This window comes from Sminthopsis crassicaudata, chromosome 1, assembly GCF_048593235.1.
Source record: "Sminthopsis crassicaudata isolate SCR6 chromosome 1, ASM4859323v1, whole genome shotgun sequence".
In the NCBI taxonomy this organism is placed as follows: domain Eukaryota; kingdom Metazoa; phylum Chordata; class Mammalia; order Dasyuromorphia; family Dasyuridae; genus Sminthopsis; species Sminthopsis crassicaudata.
In genome coordinates, this window is record NC_133617.1 from 67,279,935 (window position 1) to 67,297,780 (window position 17,846).

The window sequence follows — 17,846 nt, forward strand, 5'->3', positions numbered from 1 at the left end:
CCTGTTTCCTCATCTGTGAAACGGAGATAATAACACCTCCCTTCCAGGATGGCTGTAAGGATAAAGCGAGATTATGATTGTAAAGTGCTCAGCATGGTGCCCGGCACCCAGTAGGTGCTATATGTTGGCTCTTATAACAGTGAGACCACCAGCCCCAGATCTCCAAATTGCAGGCCCTTTCCTTAGAACCATGGACAGCTCCAGCCGGTTGTGAAGGCAAAGGGCAGGGAAAGCTGATCCTCCATAAGCTTGGTTCTCTATCTTTCTCCACAGGCCGGCCTCAGACCTGTGCCAGCACCACATCCTCCCTGCTGAAGTCCGAGTTCAATGGCAGCCGGGTCGCACTTACCCCCGGCACAGCGTGCAAGGGCCGCCAGGGCTACTGCGACAAGTTTCACATCTGCCGCCTGGTGGACGAGGATGGGCCAATGGCCAGAGTAAAAAATGCCATTGTAGGCTTCATGGAGCTGGAGGACCTGGCTGCCTGGATGAAGGTGAGGGCTCCTAGCTGGTAGCTCACCTGCTCTGGGACTCTTCCTGCTGTCTTTTCTCTGCTCTAACTAAAAAAAAAAAAATATATATATATATATATATATATATATATATATATATATGAGAAGACTCAGGGTATTTCAACTTCCCCTATTGGAAGGACTAGCTTGGGGAAGAGGGATGTCATCAGGGAATCCCTTTTCCATCTGGATCTCTTCCTTGCTGATGACAAATGCCCCAGGTACAAAATTTAAAAAAAAAAAAAAAAACTGACTCCAGGGGCAGCTAGGTGGTGCAGTGGATAGAGCACCAGCTCTGAAATCAGGAAAACCTGAGTTCAAATATGATCCTAAAAACTTAATACTTCCTACCTGCATAACTTTGGGAAGTCAATTAACACCAATTGCCTCATTAAAAAAAAACCAAACCAAAACAAAAAACAAAAAACATACATATACATACATACATACATATATATATATAAAGAGATTCTGTTTCTTCAAGAGTTCAAAGGAAAATATCTATTAGCATCTTATTTATTATTACTTTGCACATTCTTTCTGACATTTCCATGCCACATCCTTATATAGTTATCCTTTAATAATCTTCAGCTTCTTTTTTTTTATTTTACTAGAAGGCCAATAATTCCCCCCATATTTAGTTGATCACAGTATCCTAATTTCCTCCTTTTGGTTTAAAAAATATGAGGTCTTCCTGTTAACTGTTTCAATTTTTTGTGCTTCTTTTATTTCTCTGTATTTTGTTTTGGTTTTGCCCATGCCCTCTATCTCTGTGACTCTAGTGCTTTATGAAACTCCCCTGCCTCTCTAAGACCCCACCTTTTCTATATTTTAAATTCTCATTATCTGATTTCTAGTCTTATATATTCTGTTATCTGTTACCATGATTCAGAATTCCCTTGGTATCCACACCAATGCTGGCTATATCTTTTCCTACAACTCTGACATACAGGGACAAAAAAAAATGATCCCTGTTCCCCACTGTTGCTTTCATACCCTCCTTGTACCCCCCTTAAAGTTTGCCCCATCCTCTCCAGTGCTTTGTTGCTATCCTCTATAGATTTCCCCCTCTCTCCTTTTCCTTTCCCGCAATAATTTCAGCACCTGGCTCACAGTCTTCTCATCACCTGCCACCCAGCTCTGTTGTTTTGTCAACTTTCTTAGCTACTATGTCCTCAGTCTTATTCACACTCCTATGTCCTCAGTCTCACACCACTCACAAGAGAAGTTATGCTTTAGAATACCTGCTTTTAGGAAGCAGAATACAATAAAATCCACCTAATCTTTTATTTATCTTTGCAAGGAGAAACTGGAATTCACTTGCCATTAGTGCATTTTAGTGCAATTCCCATTCTGCATTTTAGGTATAGTGAATATATTAAGATTAATATTATTTCAGTGTCTCCAATAGTTTTCTACCCACTGGTCATTGAATGAAAACCTCACATGTGGAGTGACAAAGTTAAACTCATATTTAGAAATAGTTTTAAAAAGTGTGATTTTTATCACTCTGTAGCCATCATGGAAGAAGAAAAAATGAGCTGCATAGAGCTAAGGTCTATTTTGTATTTTTTGTTTCATAGGTTACAGTAGCCAAAAAATCCATCCCCAAATGTCTGCCTTACTTATTAGTGATGAATTTGTCCTCAGGTATCTATATCCTCAGAAACCAGACATAAGCTATTGTTCTTGAAGCCTTTCCAGCATGTTTAAAAACTGTTAGACCTAGAACTCTCCTGGCATAACTTACCAGCCCCTAGAGTTACTTCAATACTATGATGAAGCGCAGAAAAAGAAATTTATGGAGAGTAGATGACATAAATTTTCAGTTGTCTCTGAAAGGATGGCTTTGTGATTTTCCCCAGTGGTGGCTGGCAACATTTGTTTAGGAGGAAAAGCAAGGATAACTACCCAGGTTTGAGGTTTGACAAGAACACATCACCGGGTCTCAATTTTCTTTTTTCTGTTTTTTTTTTTAATAATATTTTATTTTTTTCCAAATACATGTAAAGGTAATTTTCAACATTCATTTTTGTAAGACTTTGTGTTCCGAATTTTTCCTTCCCTTGTTTTATCTCCATCTTCTGCAGAGACAGCAAGTAATCTTATATAAGTCAAATATCTGTAATTCTTTTAAACATATTTGCATATTTAGCATGTTGTGCAAGAAAAATCAAACCAAAAGGGAAAAAAACACGAGAGAAAACAAACAAGTCCAAAAAAAGGTGAAAATACTATATTTTTATCCACATTCAGTTTCCATAGTTCTCTCTCTGGATGCAGATGGCATTTTCCATACCAAGTCTATTAGGATTGCCTTGAATCACTTCATTGTTGAAAAGAGTCAAGTCCATCACAGTTGACCATTTTCTGATCAGTTATTGTGTAGAATGTTTTCTTGATTCTTCTCATTTCACTCAGCATCAGTTCATGTAAGACTCTCCAGGCCTCTCTCATCCTGTTTATCATTTCTTAATGATATTCCATCCCATTCATATACCCAGCCATTCTCCACTGATGGGCATCCATTCAGTTTCCAGTTTCTTGCCACTACAAAAAAGGCTGCCACAACCATTTTTGCACATGTTGGTTTTTTCCCCTCTTTTATAATATCTCTGGGATACAGACCCCGTATAGCACTGCTGGATTAAAGGGTATGCAGGATTTTTTTTTTAATTTTCATTTTATCCAGTTACATGTAAAAACTTTATTATACATATACATTCATTTTTCATATATTTCCATATGTATCACATTGGGAGAGAAAAATCAGAACAGAAGAGAAAAACCATGAGAAAAAAAAAAGATAAAAATAGTTTGTGTTTATCTACATTCAGTCTCTATACTTCTCTCTCTGGATGCAGATGGCATTTTCCATCCAGAGTTTATTGGCATTGCCTTGGATCATGAACTACTGGGAAGAACCAAGTCTGTCATAGTTGATCATAGTACAATCCTGCTTTTGTGTGCAATATTTTCCTGGTTCTGCTTGCTTCAGAAAGTGTCAGTTCAAATCTTTCCAGGCCTTTCTAAAATCAACCTGTTCATCATTTTTTAATAGAAAAATAATATCCCATTACTTTCTTATACCATAAGTTATTCAACCATTTCCCAATCAATGGGCATCTTATCATTTTCCAATTGATTGCCACCACAAAAAGAGCATCTGCAAACATTTTTGGATATGTGGATCCTCCTCCCTCAGTATGTACAGTTTTATAGTCCTTAGGACATAATTCCAAATTGTACTCCAGGATGGCTTGATCAGTTCACAACTCCATCAACATTGCATTAATATCCCAATTTTCCCACATCCCCTCCAAGAGGCATTTATCATTATCTTTTCCTGCTATCTTAGCCAATCTGAAAGGTGGGGTATTGTCTTCACTTTCATTTTCTAAGCAATAGCAATTAAAAGCATTTTTTCATATGACCAGAAATGGCTTTCATTTCTTCATCTGAAAATTGTTCATATCCTTTCACCATTTGTCAAGTGGGGAATGACTTGTATTCCTATAAATTTGAGTCAGTTCTCTAGGCCTCAATTTTCTATTCTGCAAAATGGGGATTATATCACTTGCAGTATCAATCTCATGTGATGAGTAATTAGTATTGAAAAAAAATTTTAATCTGAATATTTTCCCTTTAGACTCGCTGGTGGGCCATTCTGCTGTCCATCCTGACTGTAGCGGCAATGATGTCCTTCACTGTGTTCTTTTTTGGAAAGACTGCAGACAGTGAAACAGGTAAAATAGAAAATAAATAAATCAAAATAAAGCACAGATCTGGTTGGGAATCCCAAGTTGAGGATAAAGATGGGAGCAATTACTCCCAAATTCTGACCCCTTAATTCTATCTATTTTCCCTTCCTCTCTCCTTAAGGAATGGAAATGACGAGCAGGGCCAAGGAGTTGGTCAAGCCACAGTCCAATCTGACTGTGACCCATTGGGAGTGGACTGAATTCTATGCTGAAACTACTTGTGTGGAGGAGACGAGGATTGAGCAGGTTACAGTAGGTTAGTGCCTTGCCTTGCCCATGGTGCCATCCCACTAACTCATCAATGAAGGAAACAAGGATTTATCCATAAAGCTTAGATTCAAAGAGAAAAATAGGTTTGAAATGCAGTATCTTCTTTACCATTTACTAAATCTGAGATGCTAGGCAGTTAAATTCTCTAAGCCTCAGTTTCCTGCCTTTATAAGATGAAGGGGTTTAGATTCTGGTTTCCAAGGCTGTGTCCAACTTCAACAGTTCCTGAAATTCTGTATGCATATTTAATTCTATTAGGATAAGAAACCTGGGCTAGCAGGATGCAAGGATGGTAGAATTTTAGAACCCAGTCCCTTGGGGTCACCCTTCCTTAAAGTTTTCACTGATCGTACAATTTTCATAGGATTTAGACAGTAAATAAACATTTTAAGGATTGAGCTAAGGGGCAGGGATACAAAAAGAAGCAAAAGACACTCTACCCTCAACAAGTTTACAATCTAAAGAGAAATACGAATTTAGAACTGGGAGGGTCCTTTAGGACCATGAATGTCAACACTAGAAGAGACATGGGATATCAGAGCTGGGAGGGCCCTTAGAACACAAAATGTCTGGGTTGGAAAGGTAATAGAACACAGAATGTCAGAACTGGGAGGACACTTAGAATAATGTGTTGTTACTGGGAGAAACCTTAGAACATATATCAGGACTCAGAAGGTCTTTGGAATATCAGAGCTGGTGGTGACCTTAAAAAAGAATATGAGAGCTGGGAGGATACTTGGAACCCAGGATGTCAGGGCTGGAAGGGCCTTTAAAACCCAGGATGTCAGAGCTGGGAAGGCCCTTAGAATCTAGGATGTCAGAACTGAGGAGCCCCAAGAATATAAAATGTCTGAGTAAGGTCCTTAGAACAGTGTTGATGCTGGGAAAGACCTCAGAACACAAGATGTCAGAGCCCGGAGGGCCCTTAGAATACTGAATGTCAGGGCCAGGTGGATGTTTAGGATACGGGATGTTAAGAGATAGAGGGCTTTTAGAGACACAGCCTCCTTCAATAAGGATTTTCCCAGTGGCTCAATGACTGAGAGCACACAGCAATGACATTATTTAAAGAAGGTCCTGCCTTTACAGCCAGGACTCTGTTACTACTCCATATTGCCACATTATCCTGCCTTATCTCATCCTCATGTTTAGTATCCCCAAGCTGGATTCTGAGCTCCCTCAAGGAAAGGACTAAATCTTTTATTTCTTGTCTCTGTCTCCCAGGCCAATGCTGGGCACACAAGTAAATGTTCAACACAAACTTGGTGAAGCAAACTGGGTGTGTCATGGGCTATGTATAGAAGTTCTTGTTATGAGTGAAAGAAATAGCTATTCCAAATCCCAGAAGAGCCTTTTCCTCTATATTGGGAAAGAGAGGGCATTGTACATGGGGCTATGAAAGGGAGCCAGAAGGCTTGGATTATGAACTCCACCTCTGGCTCTGATTCTGCTTGGAACTTTGGACATGTCACTCATGCATCCTTTATGAGACTCGATTTTTCTCTCTGTTAAATAAGGAGACTGGACAAGGTTTCTTAGCTTCCTAGCAGCTCTAACAATTTTGAACTTCAATATCATTAGTTTGGGAATTTCAAATTGATCAGCACTTACTCTGTAATGGGACACAGAGTACTTTATGATTTGCCCAGGGGTCACAGAGTCAGTGGTAGAGACCTGAACTTTGACTTTTACAGCAAGCTCTCTGTCCACTAAGGCAGTCTGCATCTGTAGACTCATGAGTGTTCATAACCAAGGGTGAGGAAAAGTTAACAGGCTAGGCCACTAATAGGAATGTCTCTCACAGGAACTTATAGGTTTTGTTCTTTACAATTTTTTAAATTCAATTTTATCTTTAGTTTAAGATTCTTTCCCTTCTCTAGCCTCTCTAATATTCATTAAGAAGGCATAAAATATAAAACTCACTATAACAATATGAAGTCATGCAAAACAAATTTCTGTATTAGCAACATTCTGGGGAAAAAAAAAGAAAAAAAGGAATAAAAATGTTTCACTTTGCACTCTGAGTTCATCAGTTCTCTTTCTGTAAGTGGATAGAATTTTTTGTCAATTCTGAATCCTTTGAAATTATGGTGGGTCATTATGTTGATCAGAATTGCTAACTTTTTTAAAAGTCTTTATAATATTGGTTTTACTGTGTAAACTTCTGGTTCTGCTCTTTGTAACAGTTCATACAACTCTTACCAGGTTTTCCTGAAACCTTTCTCTATTTTTCCACATTCCCTCCCACATTTGTAATTTTCCCATGTTCATCAGTCTAATGGGTGTGAGGTGGTCCCTCAGAGGTGTTTGAATTTGCATTTCTCTTACTAGTAATTTAGAACATTTTTTTCATAGATAGATAATTTTAATTTCTTCCTCTGGAAACTGTCTATTCATATGCTTTGACCATTTATCAATTAAGGAATGACTCCCTATATATTTGAAAAGGGAGGCTTTATAAGAGAAATTTGCTGCACAGATTCCCCACCACCACCAATTTCTCACTTTTCTTCTAGTTTTTGTTTGTATATATTTTAATTTTATGTAACTAAAATTATCCTTTTTACTGTCTATGAATCTTTCTATGTCTTGTTTGGTTATGAAGTCCTCACTTATCCAGAGATCTGACAAGTAATTTCTTTTTTCTTTTAATTGAAGTTTTTTATTTATTTAATTTTTCAATTGACCATTGAAAAACCTTGTGTTCCAACTCTCCCCCTTCTCCTAACCCCCTCTCCTAGATGGCAAGTAATCCAATATATGTTAAACATGTTAAAAAATATGTTAAATCCAATATATGTATACATATTTATATAATTATCTTGCTGCACAAGAAAAATCAAATCAAAAAGGAAAAAAAATTGAGAAAGAAAATAAAATTCTAGCAAACCACAACAAAAAGAATGAAAATGCTATGTTGTGATCCACCCTCCATTCCCACAGTTCTCTCTCTGGGTGTAGATGGCTCTCTTCATCACAAGATCATTGGATCTGGCATCAATCATCTCATTGTTGAAGAGCCACGTCCATCAGAATTGATCATCGTATAATCTTGTTGCTGTGTACAATGATCTCCTGATTCTGCTCACTTCACTTAGCACCAGTTCATGTTAAGTCTCTCCAGGTTTTTCTGAAATTATCCTACTGCTTGTTTCTCATAGAACAATATTTCATAACATTCATATGCCATCAGCTATTTAGCCATTCTCTAACTGATGAACATCCACTCAATTTCCAGATTCTTTTCTTTTTTGCTGAGGTAATTTGGGTTAAGTGACTTGCCCAGGGTCACACAGCTAGGAAGTGTTAAGTGTCTGAGGTCATATTTGAATTCAGGTCCTCCTGACTTCAGGGATGGTGCTCTATCTACTGCGCCATCTAGCTGCCTCCACAGTTTCCAGTTTCTTGCCACTACAAAAAGAACTGCTACAAACATTTTTGCACATGTAGGTCCTTTTCCCTCCTTTAAGATCTCTTTGGGATACAGACCTTGTAGAAACACTACTGGATCAAAGAGTATACAGTTTAATAACCCTTTGGGCATAGTTCCAAATTGCTCTCCAGAGTGGTTGAATCCATTCACATTTTCACCAACAATGTACTAGTGTGTCCAGTTTTCCCACATTCCCCCCAACATTCATCGTTATCTTTTCTGACAGGTAATTTCTTACATATTCATCTAATTTATTCATACCCCATTTTATATTTAAATAACCTACATGTTTGGAGCTTATTTTAGTATTCAGTGTGAGATATTGATCCATGCCTTGTTTCTGACTAGACTACTTTCCAGTTTTGTAGAGGGACGGAACTCTGAAAAGGTATACAAGAACAGCAGGGTGCTTAGTTAACCACCTACTCAGTGTGAGATAATGGTTCTCTAAACATACTTCATGTGATATGGTGACGTAATGGCGTGTGCTCAGTGTGCTGTAGTGATATAATCGTACTGAGGTATTTAAGGGAGTCTCAGACACAGAAAGAGTCTCTCACAGACACAGACACAAAGAAGACTCTGGATTTCATCTTTGGCCATCCATCTTCGTGAGTCTCCTGCCTCCTTCACTCCTCCATTAAAACCAAGGACTCAGACTTATCCTGAGAGCCTCCAGAGAGCTAGTCCGGACATTACAGTTTCCCTCAAATTTGTTTGTTTTAAACAGATGAGGAAACTGAGGCAAATTGGATTAAGTAATTTGTCTAAGATCCCACAGTAAGTGTCTGAAGTCAAATTTGGACTTAGGTCTTTTTTACTTTAGGTCTGGTGCTCTTTCCACTGCACCACCTAGCTGCCCCTGGCTTCTATATTTTACATCCCTAATCTATTCCACTGATCCACCACTCAATTTGTTATTTAGCACCAAATTGTTGTGATTAGAGCTTTGTAGTATAGTTTGAGATTTGGTACCACTAGGTTCTCTACCTTCACTTTTTTTGACTCCAGGGCCGGTGCTCTATCCATAGCACTATCTAGCTGCCCCAAGTCTGATTTTTTTTCCCCCTGAGGCAATTGGGGTTAAATTACTTGCCCAGAGTCACACAGCCAGGAATTATTAAGTGTCTAAGGTCACATTTGAACTCAGATCCTCCTGACTTCAGGATTGGTGCTCTATCCACTGTGCCACCTAGCTGCCCCCTCGAGTCTGATTTTTAAGGAGGGTATTTCCTTCAGTATTTGTTTGTGCCACTCTTGCTAAGCTGTTAATACTTTTTGTAATTTTTTCACACAGCTCTCATCTGTTTTTACAATTTATCCTCTATTGCTCTTAAATGATTTTTCAAACCATTTTGCTTTTTTTTTTTTTTTTTAAGACTTCTAGTAATTCTTATTGAGCTTGTACATTTTTCTACATTTTTCTTTGAGGTTTTCCTTGTAGATGTTTTCAAGTCACTGTCTTCTGTTTGTCTATTGAGCTTCTCTGCCACCATAGTAGGTTTTTATGGTTGGATTCCTTTTTGGTTTTTGCTCATTTTTCCATCATGGTTATTGACTTCAGACCTTGTTCGTGTTGAGTTCTGAGCTTCTTTATGCCCTTCTGCTGCTTTCCCTGCTCAATCTGGAGGCCCCTAATTTTTTAGAGCTCATAAAGGGGTGTGATGTGGGAAGAGATCTATTCCCTGCCTTCCCGGTCTATGCACTGCAAGTTCCTGACCAGATATGGTTCTGTTGGCTTGTGTGTGGTTGAATTTCTGCAGCCTCCTGCTGGACTCATCAGTTAGCTCGCTGGGAAGTTCTGCAGATTTGGAGTGACTGAACTGCTTGTTTCCCCTTGTCTTTGATCTATCCTGCTTTATTCTCCTGCAGGCTTATGTGTGGGACTAAAGTTAGAATGGAATCCCTCTTCTGCTCCTGGGCTCAGAGCCACACAGTTGGGGTTTCAGAATCTGCTCCTTATACAAGGGAGGCCTATAGTCTGCTTCTATCCTGGAACTGTGCCCAGCACTGGGTAGTGGACCACAGAGCTATCAGGTGGCACTTGTCCTGCACCCTGGGGCCCCCAGTGCTCAGCCCAGAGTGAATCCTGGGCAGCTCCCTATCAAAGCTGCTAACTATAACCCAGCCAGCTGCCAATTCTACCTGTTGCCACCCTAACTGGCTCCCACCCCAATGTTTGCAGACCTATCTTCCTAAGCTGCCCCGGGATGGAAAAACGACTCACTGCAACTTTTTCTTAGCTTTCCTGGCCAGAATTCAGTCAGACACTGGGTAGCTTAAACCCTTAAGACCTGTAAGTGAATCTCACAGCCAATGCCCAGGCTCATCAGCCTGGAAGGGAGGGTGAGAGAATGGGACCTCGAGTAGGAAGGGATGAAGAGGACCATGAAAGGCCTACCTGATGTGGTCAGAGCGCCCAAGGGTCTTTGAATGGCATTATTCAGTCAGTATTCAAACTGGATGCCTTGCTCCACTGTACTGAAGTTGTCCCACTCTTCCCCAAGGAGTGCACCCTTGCCCAAACCCTTTCAGGTCTCACCACCATCTCTATCACCCAGGATTCCTCTCTAGGGCCCGACTAAAGGCTGCAAGACTGGCTTCCCAATTGGAAATCAAAGCTCTCCCCTACAACCTTCCCTGGGAACCCTCCTTAAAGGTCACCACTAATTCCATAGGATCCAGGAGATTCCTCCTCCAGTCTTAGCCTGTAACATTGTCTAAAGCCAGGTCAGGAAAATCAGAACAATGTATTCATGATCTCGGACTGCCTCAGACTCCCTAACTGGGCTGGGAAGAAAGAAGAGGCAGATTTCTTTCTTTCATATATTATTTTGCCTCCTGCCTCTCTGATCTACTTATAACATAAAAGCAGGGCTCTAAAGGCTGCAGGTTCTTTATGCACAAACAACTACAAGGAATCCTCACCACATCCTAAGCTGGTATTCCTGGTAGTAATGTGCCCTCTTGACAGATGGGTTGAGTGACTTGCCCAGGGCCACACCACTACCACCAGAGACAGAATTTGAACATGAATCTGCTGACTCACAAGGCAGTACTAGTTCCACCATTTGCCCCGTGTCTGCCTCATCCCCTTATCAAACAGTGAGCTTATGAGCACAAGAGCTCGATGGCAGAGGGGTCAAACTGGCAGCCCAGAGACCCCATCCAGGTCAGGATGGAGCTGGGAAGCCCTTCACAAACGCAGCAGACAACGCAGTAACACGCAGGGTTCCCTAGGCCGGTGGGTGGCCTGCAGGATCTGTTTCTACTCGGCTGTGATCTCGCAGCTGAATCCTAGAGCAGCGTTGGAGTTCTGGGCTTGCAACCAGGAGCCACGACACCTCCTGGCTATGTGGACTATGAAACGATTTCCTGACAATAAAATGGAATCTGTTTCATGTGAGGAATGCACTTTATAAATGATAAACAACCGCCACTTGTACAAGCCTTTCAAATCCAAGAAGCATTTTATGTGAGGAGCAGGAAACACTAGTAACGACACTTCTCCTGGGAAGAGCAGATGGGCGGCGGAGTAACCAGAGGGGAGCAGACGGATTGCTCAGGGGCTGTGGCCTGGCAACACAACACTCCGAGCCCAGAGGGAGGTCCTGAGTCCTCGGGGGCTCTGCAGAGGCCTGAGAAATGCTCTTACTGGGCAGGTATCCAAGGGTTTGGGTGAAAAGGTTCTCCTGGATGGACCCTTCCCTGCCACCCTGGGTGCCAGTGCTGAGCCAGGGCTGCTGGAGAGGCCTTTCTGCATTGACTCCTGTGAGAAGTGAGGGAGCTGGACTGGACTAGAAGTCTGGGTTCCTGTAACTGAGCAGCCAGGAAGGCATGGGCACCAACCAACTCTCTCCACCCATTCAGCTGTGGGTGGCACAGAACAGTGGGGGCAGTCCTTCTGGCACTGGCCAAAGCCCGATGCCTGTCGGTGTGGCCGACTAGCCTGGACAAGCTGCCCAGGGGATTCACACCACTGCTGCCACCTCTGTTCAAATCCCACCAAGCTGGGCACTGAGGAAGGAAACCGTGTGGGCACAAAGGGCACACCGAGCCTCCCACCCCAACCATCACACACAGGGTGAGAAAGCGTTCTCAAGTCCTTTATTTGGGCGGGGCCTGGTGACAAGCTGCGCTCACAGGGACAATGTCATCCCACAGCTCCTCAAACCCAAGCCCTCTTCACCACCATCACCCTGACACCGGCCCGAGGGCTCGGAGCTTCACTTCTGGCCCTTCAGATAGTTCCAGCCTTCATAACTGTACGCCTGGATGGTTGAGGGGGCGGTGGACAGTGAACTCATCAAGCTGTTGATGCCTGTGGGGAATGAGCATTTGGTTAATGGGGGGAAGGCTCCCCAAAGATTCCACTGAGAACTAACCCAGTCCCTGGTGAGGAGGCAGAAATGTGCCCCTGGAGAGCTTTCCAGCCCAGCTCTACCTATGGGGGTGTCCTGGGGAGGCCCTGCCTCCGACCCCCCTTAATGAGATGCCTGTGGGTTTCTCTCAGAAAACACTGAACCAGGGTGTCGGGGGTCACTCGGAGCCATCTCTACATCTGGCTGACCCAAGTAAGAGCTAAGCCCAGACAAGTCAGTGAGCGGCGGGGCAGGGACGGCGCAGAAGCGAGGGCCCTCCCTTCTCGGCTACCTCCTCATCTGGAAAATGAGCCTTCGTCCCACTGGGCCGCCCGTCCCCAGAGCACGGCCTTCGGGCTCTTCAGAGGAGCCAGCTTGTCTCCCCATGTCGGAGACCCCCACACTAAGGCCCGGTCAGACGCTAAGTCACAGAGCAGAGATCCAAGCCTCTCTGTGGACTCTACACCATCTTCCTTGTGGGGCAGAAGCTTTGGTTTCACAAAGATCCGAATGACCAATCCACAAGCACCTGCCCCGTCTGGGGCCTGGCGGGAGGGGGTCTGTTCTCATGCTCTCCATCCCCTCCTGTTCCCAAAGGGAATGCCAAAGGTCAGTGTGCATCTCTGTGGTTCTTACAGTCTGACAAGGGGCCTCCCCCACAATAGCAACAATTGCAACTATCATTGTCTCCATTTTACTGATGTGGTAAGTAAAGACTCAGCTGAGGCAGGGAGGCCTCTGGAAGGCCCAGCCCTGTCCTGCCCCTGCTGTGCACACCACCTGCGGCCCTGCCCGCTCACTCCCCAGGGGAGGCAGACACAGGCTTTTTGGCCCCTTGATTCCTCGGCCAGGTGAACCCTTAGCTTCTCCTTTTAATGTGAAATACAATAAAGCCTCATTAGTTCAAATCTACAGCACATTAGAATGGAGTTTGTTCTCATGCAAGTTCTCTTGCATGAGAACAAGTGATGAAAAAGGACTGGCCTGCTTTTAATTATAACACTTACTGTACATTTACTGTGCACATGTATCAAAGCAGATATCCTCTAAACACCTTACCAGACAATACCTGATGAGAACAATTGGAATTACTGTGTTTGTTTGAAAATTAGCTGATGGACAGTCCAATTTTCTCTCCCACAGTCCCAACAAATGATCATCTGGCTTGGCGACTGAGTGGGGATTCCACTCCATAATGGGATTCCCATCATTGATGGGAAGGGAATCCATTACCCCAGAGGCTGCCCATCTTAGGCTGAGCCAGCTGCAAATGATTTTTTTCTTTGTGCTGAACCAAATCTGCCTTTGCACCTTACTCTCATTCCTTCTGGGGCCGCTCTCTAGGGCCAAGCGGAGGCTGTTTAATCACTTTTATCCACAACAGCCTGTCTGTCAAATATTTAGAGATAGTTATGCCCCCCTTTAATTTTCTCTTCTCCAGGCTAGCTGTGCCCAGTTTCTTTGACTAATTTTCCTATACAGCCAGACCAAATTTTTTTTTTTCAAAACTTTCTGTAATGAGAACTTCTCTTCCTTCCCCATCCCTGCCAAATTATTAGTCAGTGAGGACCCCACAACTTTTTATTTTATTTAATTCCCTACAGTTTCTAAAATAAAATATAAATTCTTTGTCCAGCCAAGCTGACCATCTTACTATCCCTCAAACTCAGTACCCCATCTTTTACCCCTCTGCTTTTGCCCAAGCTGTCCCTCAACTTTGAGTTGCAGTATTCCTTCTCCTCTGCTTCTAGGGATCCCTGGCTCCCTTCCAAGCTCAGCTCCTAAGGCCTTTACAAATTCTTCTCCCTCTCCCTCAATGACTTTCCACTTATTCCGTATACTTTATATACATTTATCTTGTGTGTGTTGCTTCCTCTGATAGAATATAAACTCCTTTTGGGGGTAGGGTCTATTTCATTTTGTCTTCACATCCCTAATATTTGTCATTTGGCTGCATCTGCCTGAGTTCAGCTCCATAACCAACCCTGTCAAAACTTAATAACCACAACGACTTTCTCCCTAGCAGCCCAATTTACAGAATACAGTATTCCAGGTTAGTGCCTGGAGCACCATCAAGTCAACCATCCAAACAGCATTTGCCAGTAGCATACAAGAGAATTTTTCCAGGGCCATCTCCAATCATCTTGATCTATATCTGGCCACTGGACCCAGATGACTCTGGAGGAGAAAGTGGGGCAGGTGCCTTACACGGCCCTTCCTCACTTAAATCCAATTCACTTGCATGTCACAGCATCGCCTTCCTAAGGTTCAAACACCAGTGACAAAAGAACTGTCTAAGCCCCTTCCCTGTTCTGGGTCTCAAGAAGCCAATCCATACACTGGGATGGCACTGGACTACATGATTTCTGAGAGCCCTCTGGCTCTATCATTCTACAAGTGCTGGTCCTTGGACAGTGGAGCAAATGCCCCCATTCTGTGTGAGGAGCTCCCCACCCAGGGCTGGTCCCATGGCCAGTCATCCACCTGTCTGCCCTCAGAAAGGAAAGTCTATGCTCCTACCTGAATTCCAGCTGTCCCGGAAGTTAAACTTGACATTTGGAACGGCTGGGACCTGAGAAGAGAGAGAAAGAAGCGTCACTCACATGCTCAACATCAGATGCCCGCCTCTCTGCTCTGGGCAACACTGAGACCTGTTCTGCTGGGTGGGGGAAGAATCCAGGGTGCAAAACCACATGTCTGAGGCTGGGAGCCCCAGTCTGACCACCCAGAAGAGTCTGAAACCCTGCCCCCAAGGCCTAACACCAGAGGCTTAAAGAAGGTCAGATGGGGCAGCTGGCTGGTAAAGTGGATGAGCACCAGCCTTGAATTCAAAGGACCCGAGTTCAAATCTGGTCTCAGACACTTAACACTTCCTGGCTGTGTGACCCTGGGCAAGTCACTTAACCCCAATTGCCTGGAGGGGGAGGTCAGATGAAAAAAGATCATAAAAAAGGAAAAGGACCCACATGTACAAAAATGTTTGTGGCAGCCTTTCTTTGTAGTGGCCAGAAGCTAGAAACTGAGGGGATGCCCATCAGCTGGAGAATGGCTGAATAAGCTATGGTATATGAATGTGATGGAATATTATTGTTCTGTAAGAAATGACCAGCAGGAGGATTTCAGGAGCTGGAGAAACTTACAGGAACTGATGCTGAGTGAAATGAGCAGAACCAGATCATGGTACATGCCAACAAGATTATTCCATAATCAGTTCTGATGGACGTGGCTCTTTTTAACAAAGAGATGATTCAGGCCAGTTCCTATGATCTTGTGATGAGAAAGGACTGCGGGAACTGAGTAAGGCTCACAACAAGGCATTTTCACCTTTTTTGCTGTTTTTTCTTTCTCACTTTTGTCCTTTTGTATATGACTTTTCTTGCAGCATGATAAATATAGAACTAAGTAGAGAAGAACTGCACATGTTTAACATAGATTGTTTTGCTTGCTGTCTAAGGGAGGAGGTAGGGTAAGGGAGGGAGAAAAATTTGGCACAAGGTTTTATAGGGGTGCACGTTGAAAACTATCTTTGAATATATTTTGAAAATAAAGTTATTACAAAAAAATAAAAATAAAAAAAAGGTCATGTGAGAGTTCACAGCTCAGGCCAGCTTACCCTTACCCTGCCTAGACACCCCCCCAACCCTCTCAAAGAGCGAAAACCACTGACCAAAAAGACCAGGCGTGTTACGATGGGGGGGTGGGGGGAGGTTATTACTCTATCTCAGTAAGGGGGGACACTCTCCCTCTTGCTAAGAGCTCATATCCTCTGCCTCTAGTCCATGAAGTTCTAGATCAGTCCCACCCGCCCCCACCAGGCAGCAGTACCTCCAACTGGATGCCCAAGAGCTTCGCGAGCCTATCTGAGTAGTGGTTGAAGGCAGCTGGGATTTTCTCCTGTGCCCTTCGTAGGGCAGCCTGACCCTCGTAACTGGACCCCAGCAGCCCCTGATCGTAAACGAAGTATACGGACCCACCTGCCAAGCCGGCCTTAAAGCAAAACCTGGGAGGGAAAGGCAAGAGAAGCAGCTTGGAAATGGTGACAGAACACACCAGATTCTATTATCAGTTTAATAAAGATGCTCTTAAAGTGGGCCTCAGGCTCCGTTTGAAAATAAAGGACAAGGACAAGGGCTTCACCCACCAGAGAAGCGCCGCTTCCCGCGGGTTCCTAGCCTGCCAGGCCTGACCAGGCAGCCACTCTCGGCTGCCTCCCTCCGGGGGAGCGCTTGGGAGCTGTCCCATCCCCCACCCTCGCCGGCCCATTCCCCACTTCCGTTCCGCTCAGTCCCGGCCCCGGTCTCAAAGTTTCAGTGGCTCCCTAGCGTTCGTGGAGCTGGAACTGGCAGGGACTTGCGGCGAGGCTTCCGGTCCAACCCCGGTTTTTAAATGAAACAATGAGCATTTCGGCTCTTACTTAAAACAGCGTATTAAGGATTTCAAAGCACGCTACAAAATAAGCTAATTTAATTAAATCCTAGCATTCATTTTATTATTATCCCTGGAACCTTTCCAACTTTAAGTTTGACCCCCACCCGCCTCGCCACCCTGGACCCTAGAGTCCCCCAAGCGCCCCAGGAGGGGCTCCGAGGGAAGGAGTAATGGCCAGAATGCCCGGTGCTAAGTTTGCAAAGTGCTTTGCAGCTGTTACTCCGCGGCCCCGGGACTCGCGAAGGCCGGTGCTCCCCGCCTTCGCCCGTGTCGGTCCCGCGTTAGGGGCTAGCAAGCTCTGGGCAGGTGCAAGTTCAGAGACTCGCCCGGGATCACCACGGAGGGTGAAGCTCGGCTCTTGCTGTCCGCAGGCCCCGGCGGCCCGGCAGCTCCCAATTCACAGACTAGGACACTGAGGCTCAGGGAAATGAAGCGTCTCCTCGCAGCCCAGCCGGTAAAAGCGTCACGGTCTCCCGCTGCGCTCGCGCTCGGCCCCGCCGCTCCTCCCCAGTCCCGCCCCGCTCCCCCCGCCTCGCTGCCAGAAGGCCTAGGAGCGTTCTCCCGGCCCGGCCCCGCGTCCAGGCTCAGGCCTGGCTCCCGCGGGGTGCTGCGCCCGCCTCCCCCCATCACGCGTGACTCGAGAAACGGGCGCGCGCGCTCACCCGAACAGGGGCCACAAGCGGGAACCCATGGTCGCCGAGCTCCCCAGGTCTGCGGTAACGCAAGGACACGGAGCTCCGCCCGCCCGCTGGCAACCAGGTCCCCGCCCCGGCCTGAGACTAAATCGCGGGAGCTCCGGACTCTGGGAGCTAGGGCATCTGGGAGATGTAGTACTGGAGGGCAGGAACCCTCGCTAGGGTGTCTGGGAGTTGTAGTCTTTTTGTCCTCTTCCCTTATCTTTCGCTGAGGCTCTTGGGAAGTAGAGTCGTGGTCTTATTGAATCCCAAAACTGTCGGGGTTCCAGTCGGGAGATGTCTCAAAAGAATTTTAGACTTAGACCATCCAAATCAAAAGAGCTGCGGGTACTGGTGGCTCCCAGATGCTGTCTCAGACGTTTATTTCTGTGGGACCTTATCTGTTT

General features: G+C 44.6%; 2 protein-coding genes across 2 annotated transcripts in view; one reads left to right on the plus strand and one right to left on the minus strand.

Annotated features, from left to right (window-relative positions):
* Positions 1-6,623, plus strand: part of LOC141565539 (disintegrin and metalloproteinase domain-containing protein 10-like) — a 38,747-nt gene extending 32,124 nt beyond the window's left edge. Inside the window, exons 11-13 of the mRNA XM_074308716.1 lie at positions 274-494; positions 4,162-4,258; positions 4,395-6,623. Coding sequence (XP_074164817.1) covers positions 274-494; positions 4,162-4,258; positions 4,395-4,534 — 458 coding nt within the window. The 3' untranslated portion in view covers positions 4,535-6,623. The remainder of the gene's footprint in view (positions 1-273; positions 495-4,161; positions 4,259-4,394) is intronic.
* A 5,438-nt stretch (positions 6,624-12,061) lies between these two features.
* Positions 12,062-17,623, minus strand: MICOS13 (mitochondrial contact site and cristae organizing system subunit 13). Its single transcript, XM_074308729.1, has 4 exons — positions 17,428-17,623; positions 16,163-16,337; positions 14,858-14,909; positions 12,062-12,297 (listed from the first exon to the last, which is right to left on the minus strand). The coding sequence occupies exons 1-4, from the start codon at positions 17,454-17,456 to the stop codon at positions 12,203-12,205; spliced, it is 351 nt and encodes a 116-aa protein (XP_074164830.1). The 5' UTR covers positions 17,457-17,623; the 3' UTR covers positions 12,062-12,202.
* Between the last annotated feature and the right edge of the window lie 223 nt (positions 17,624-17,846).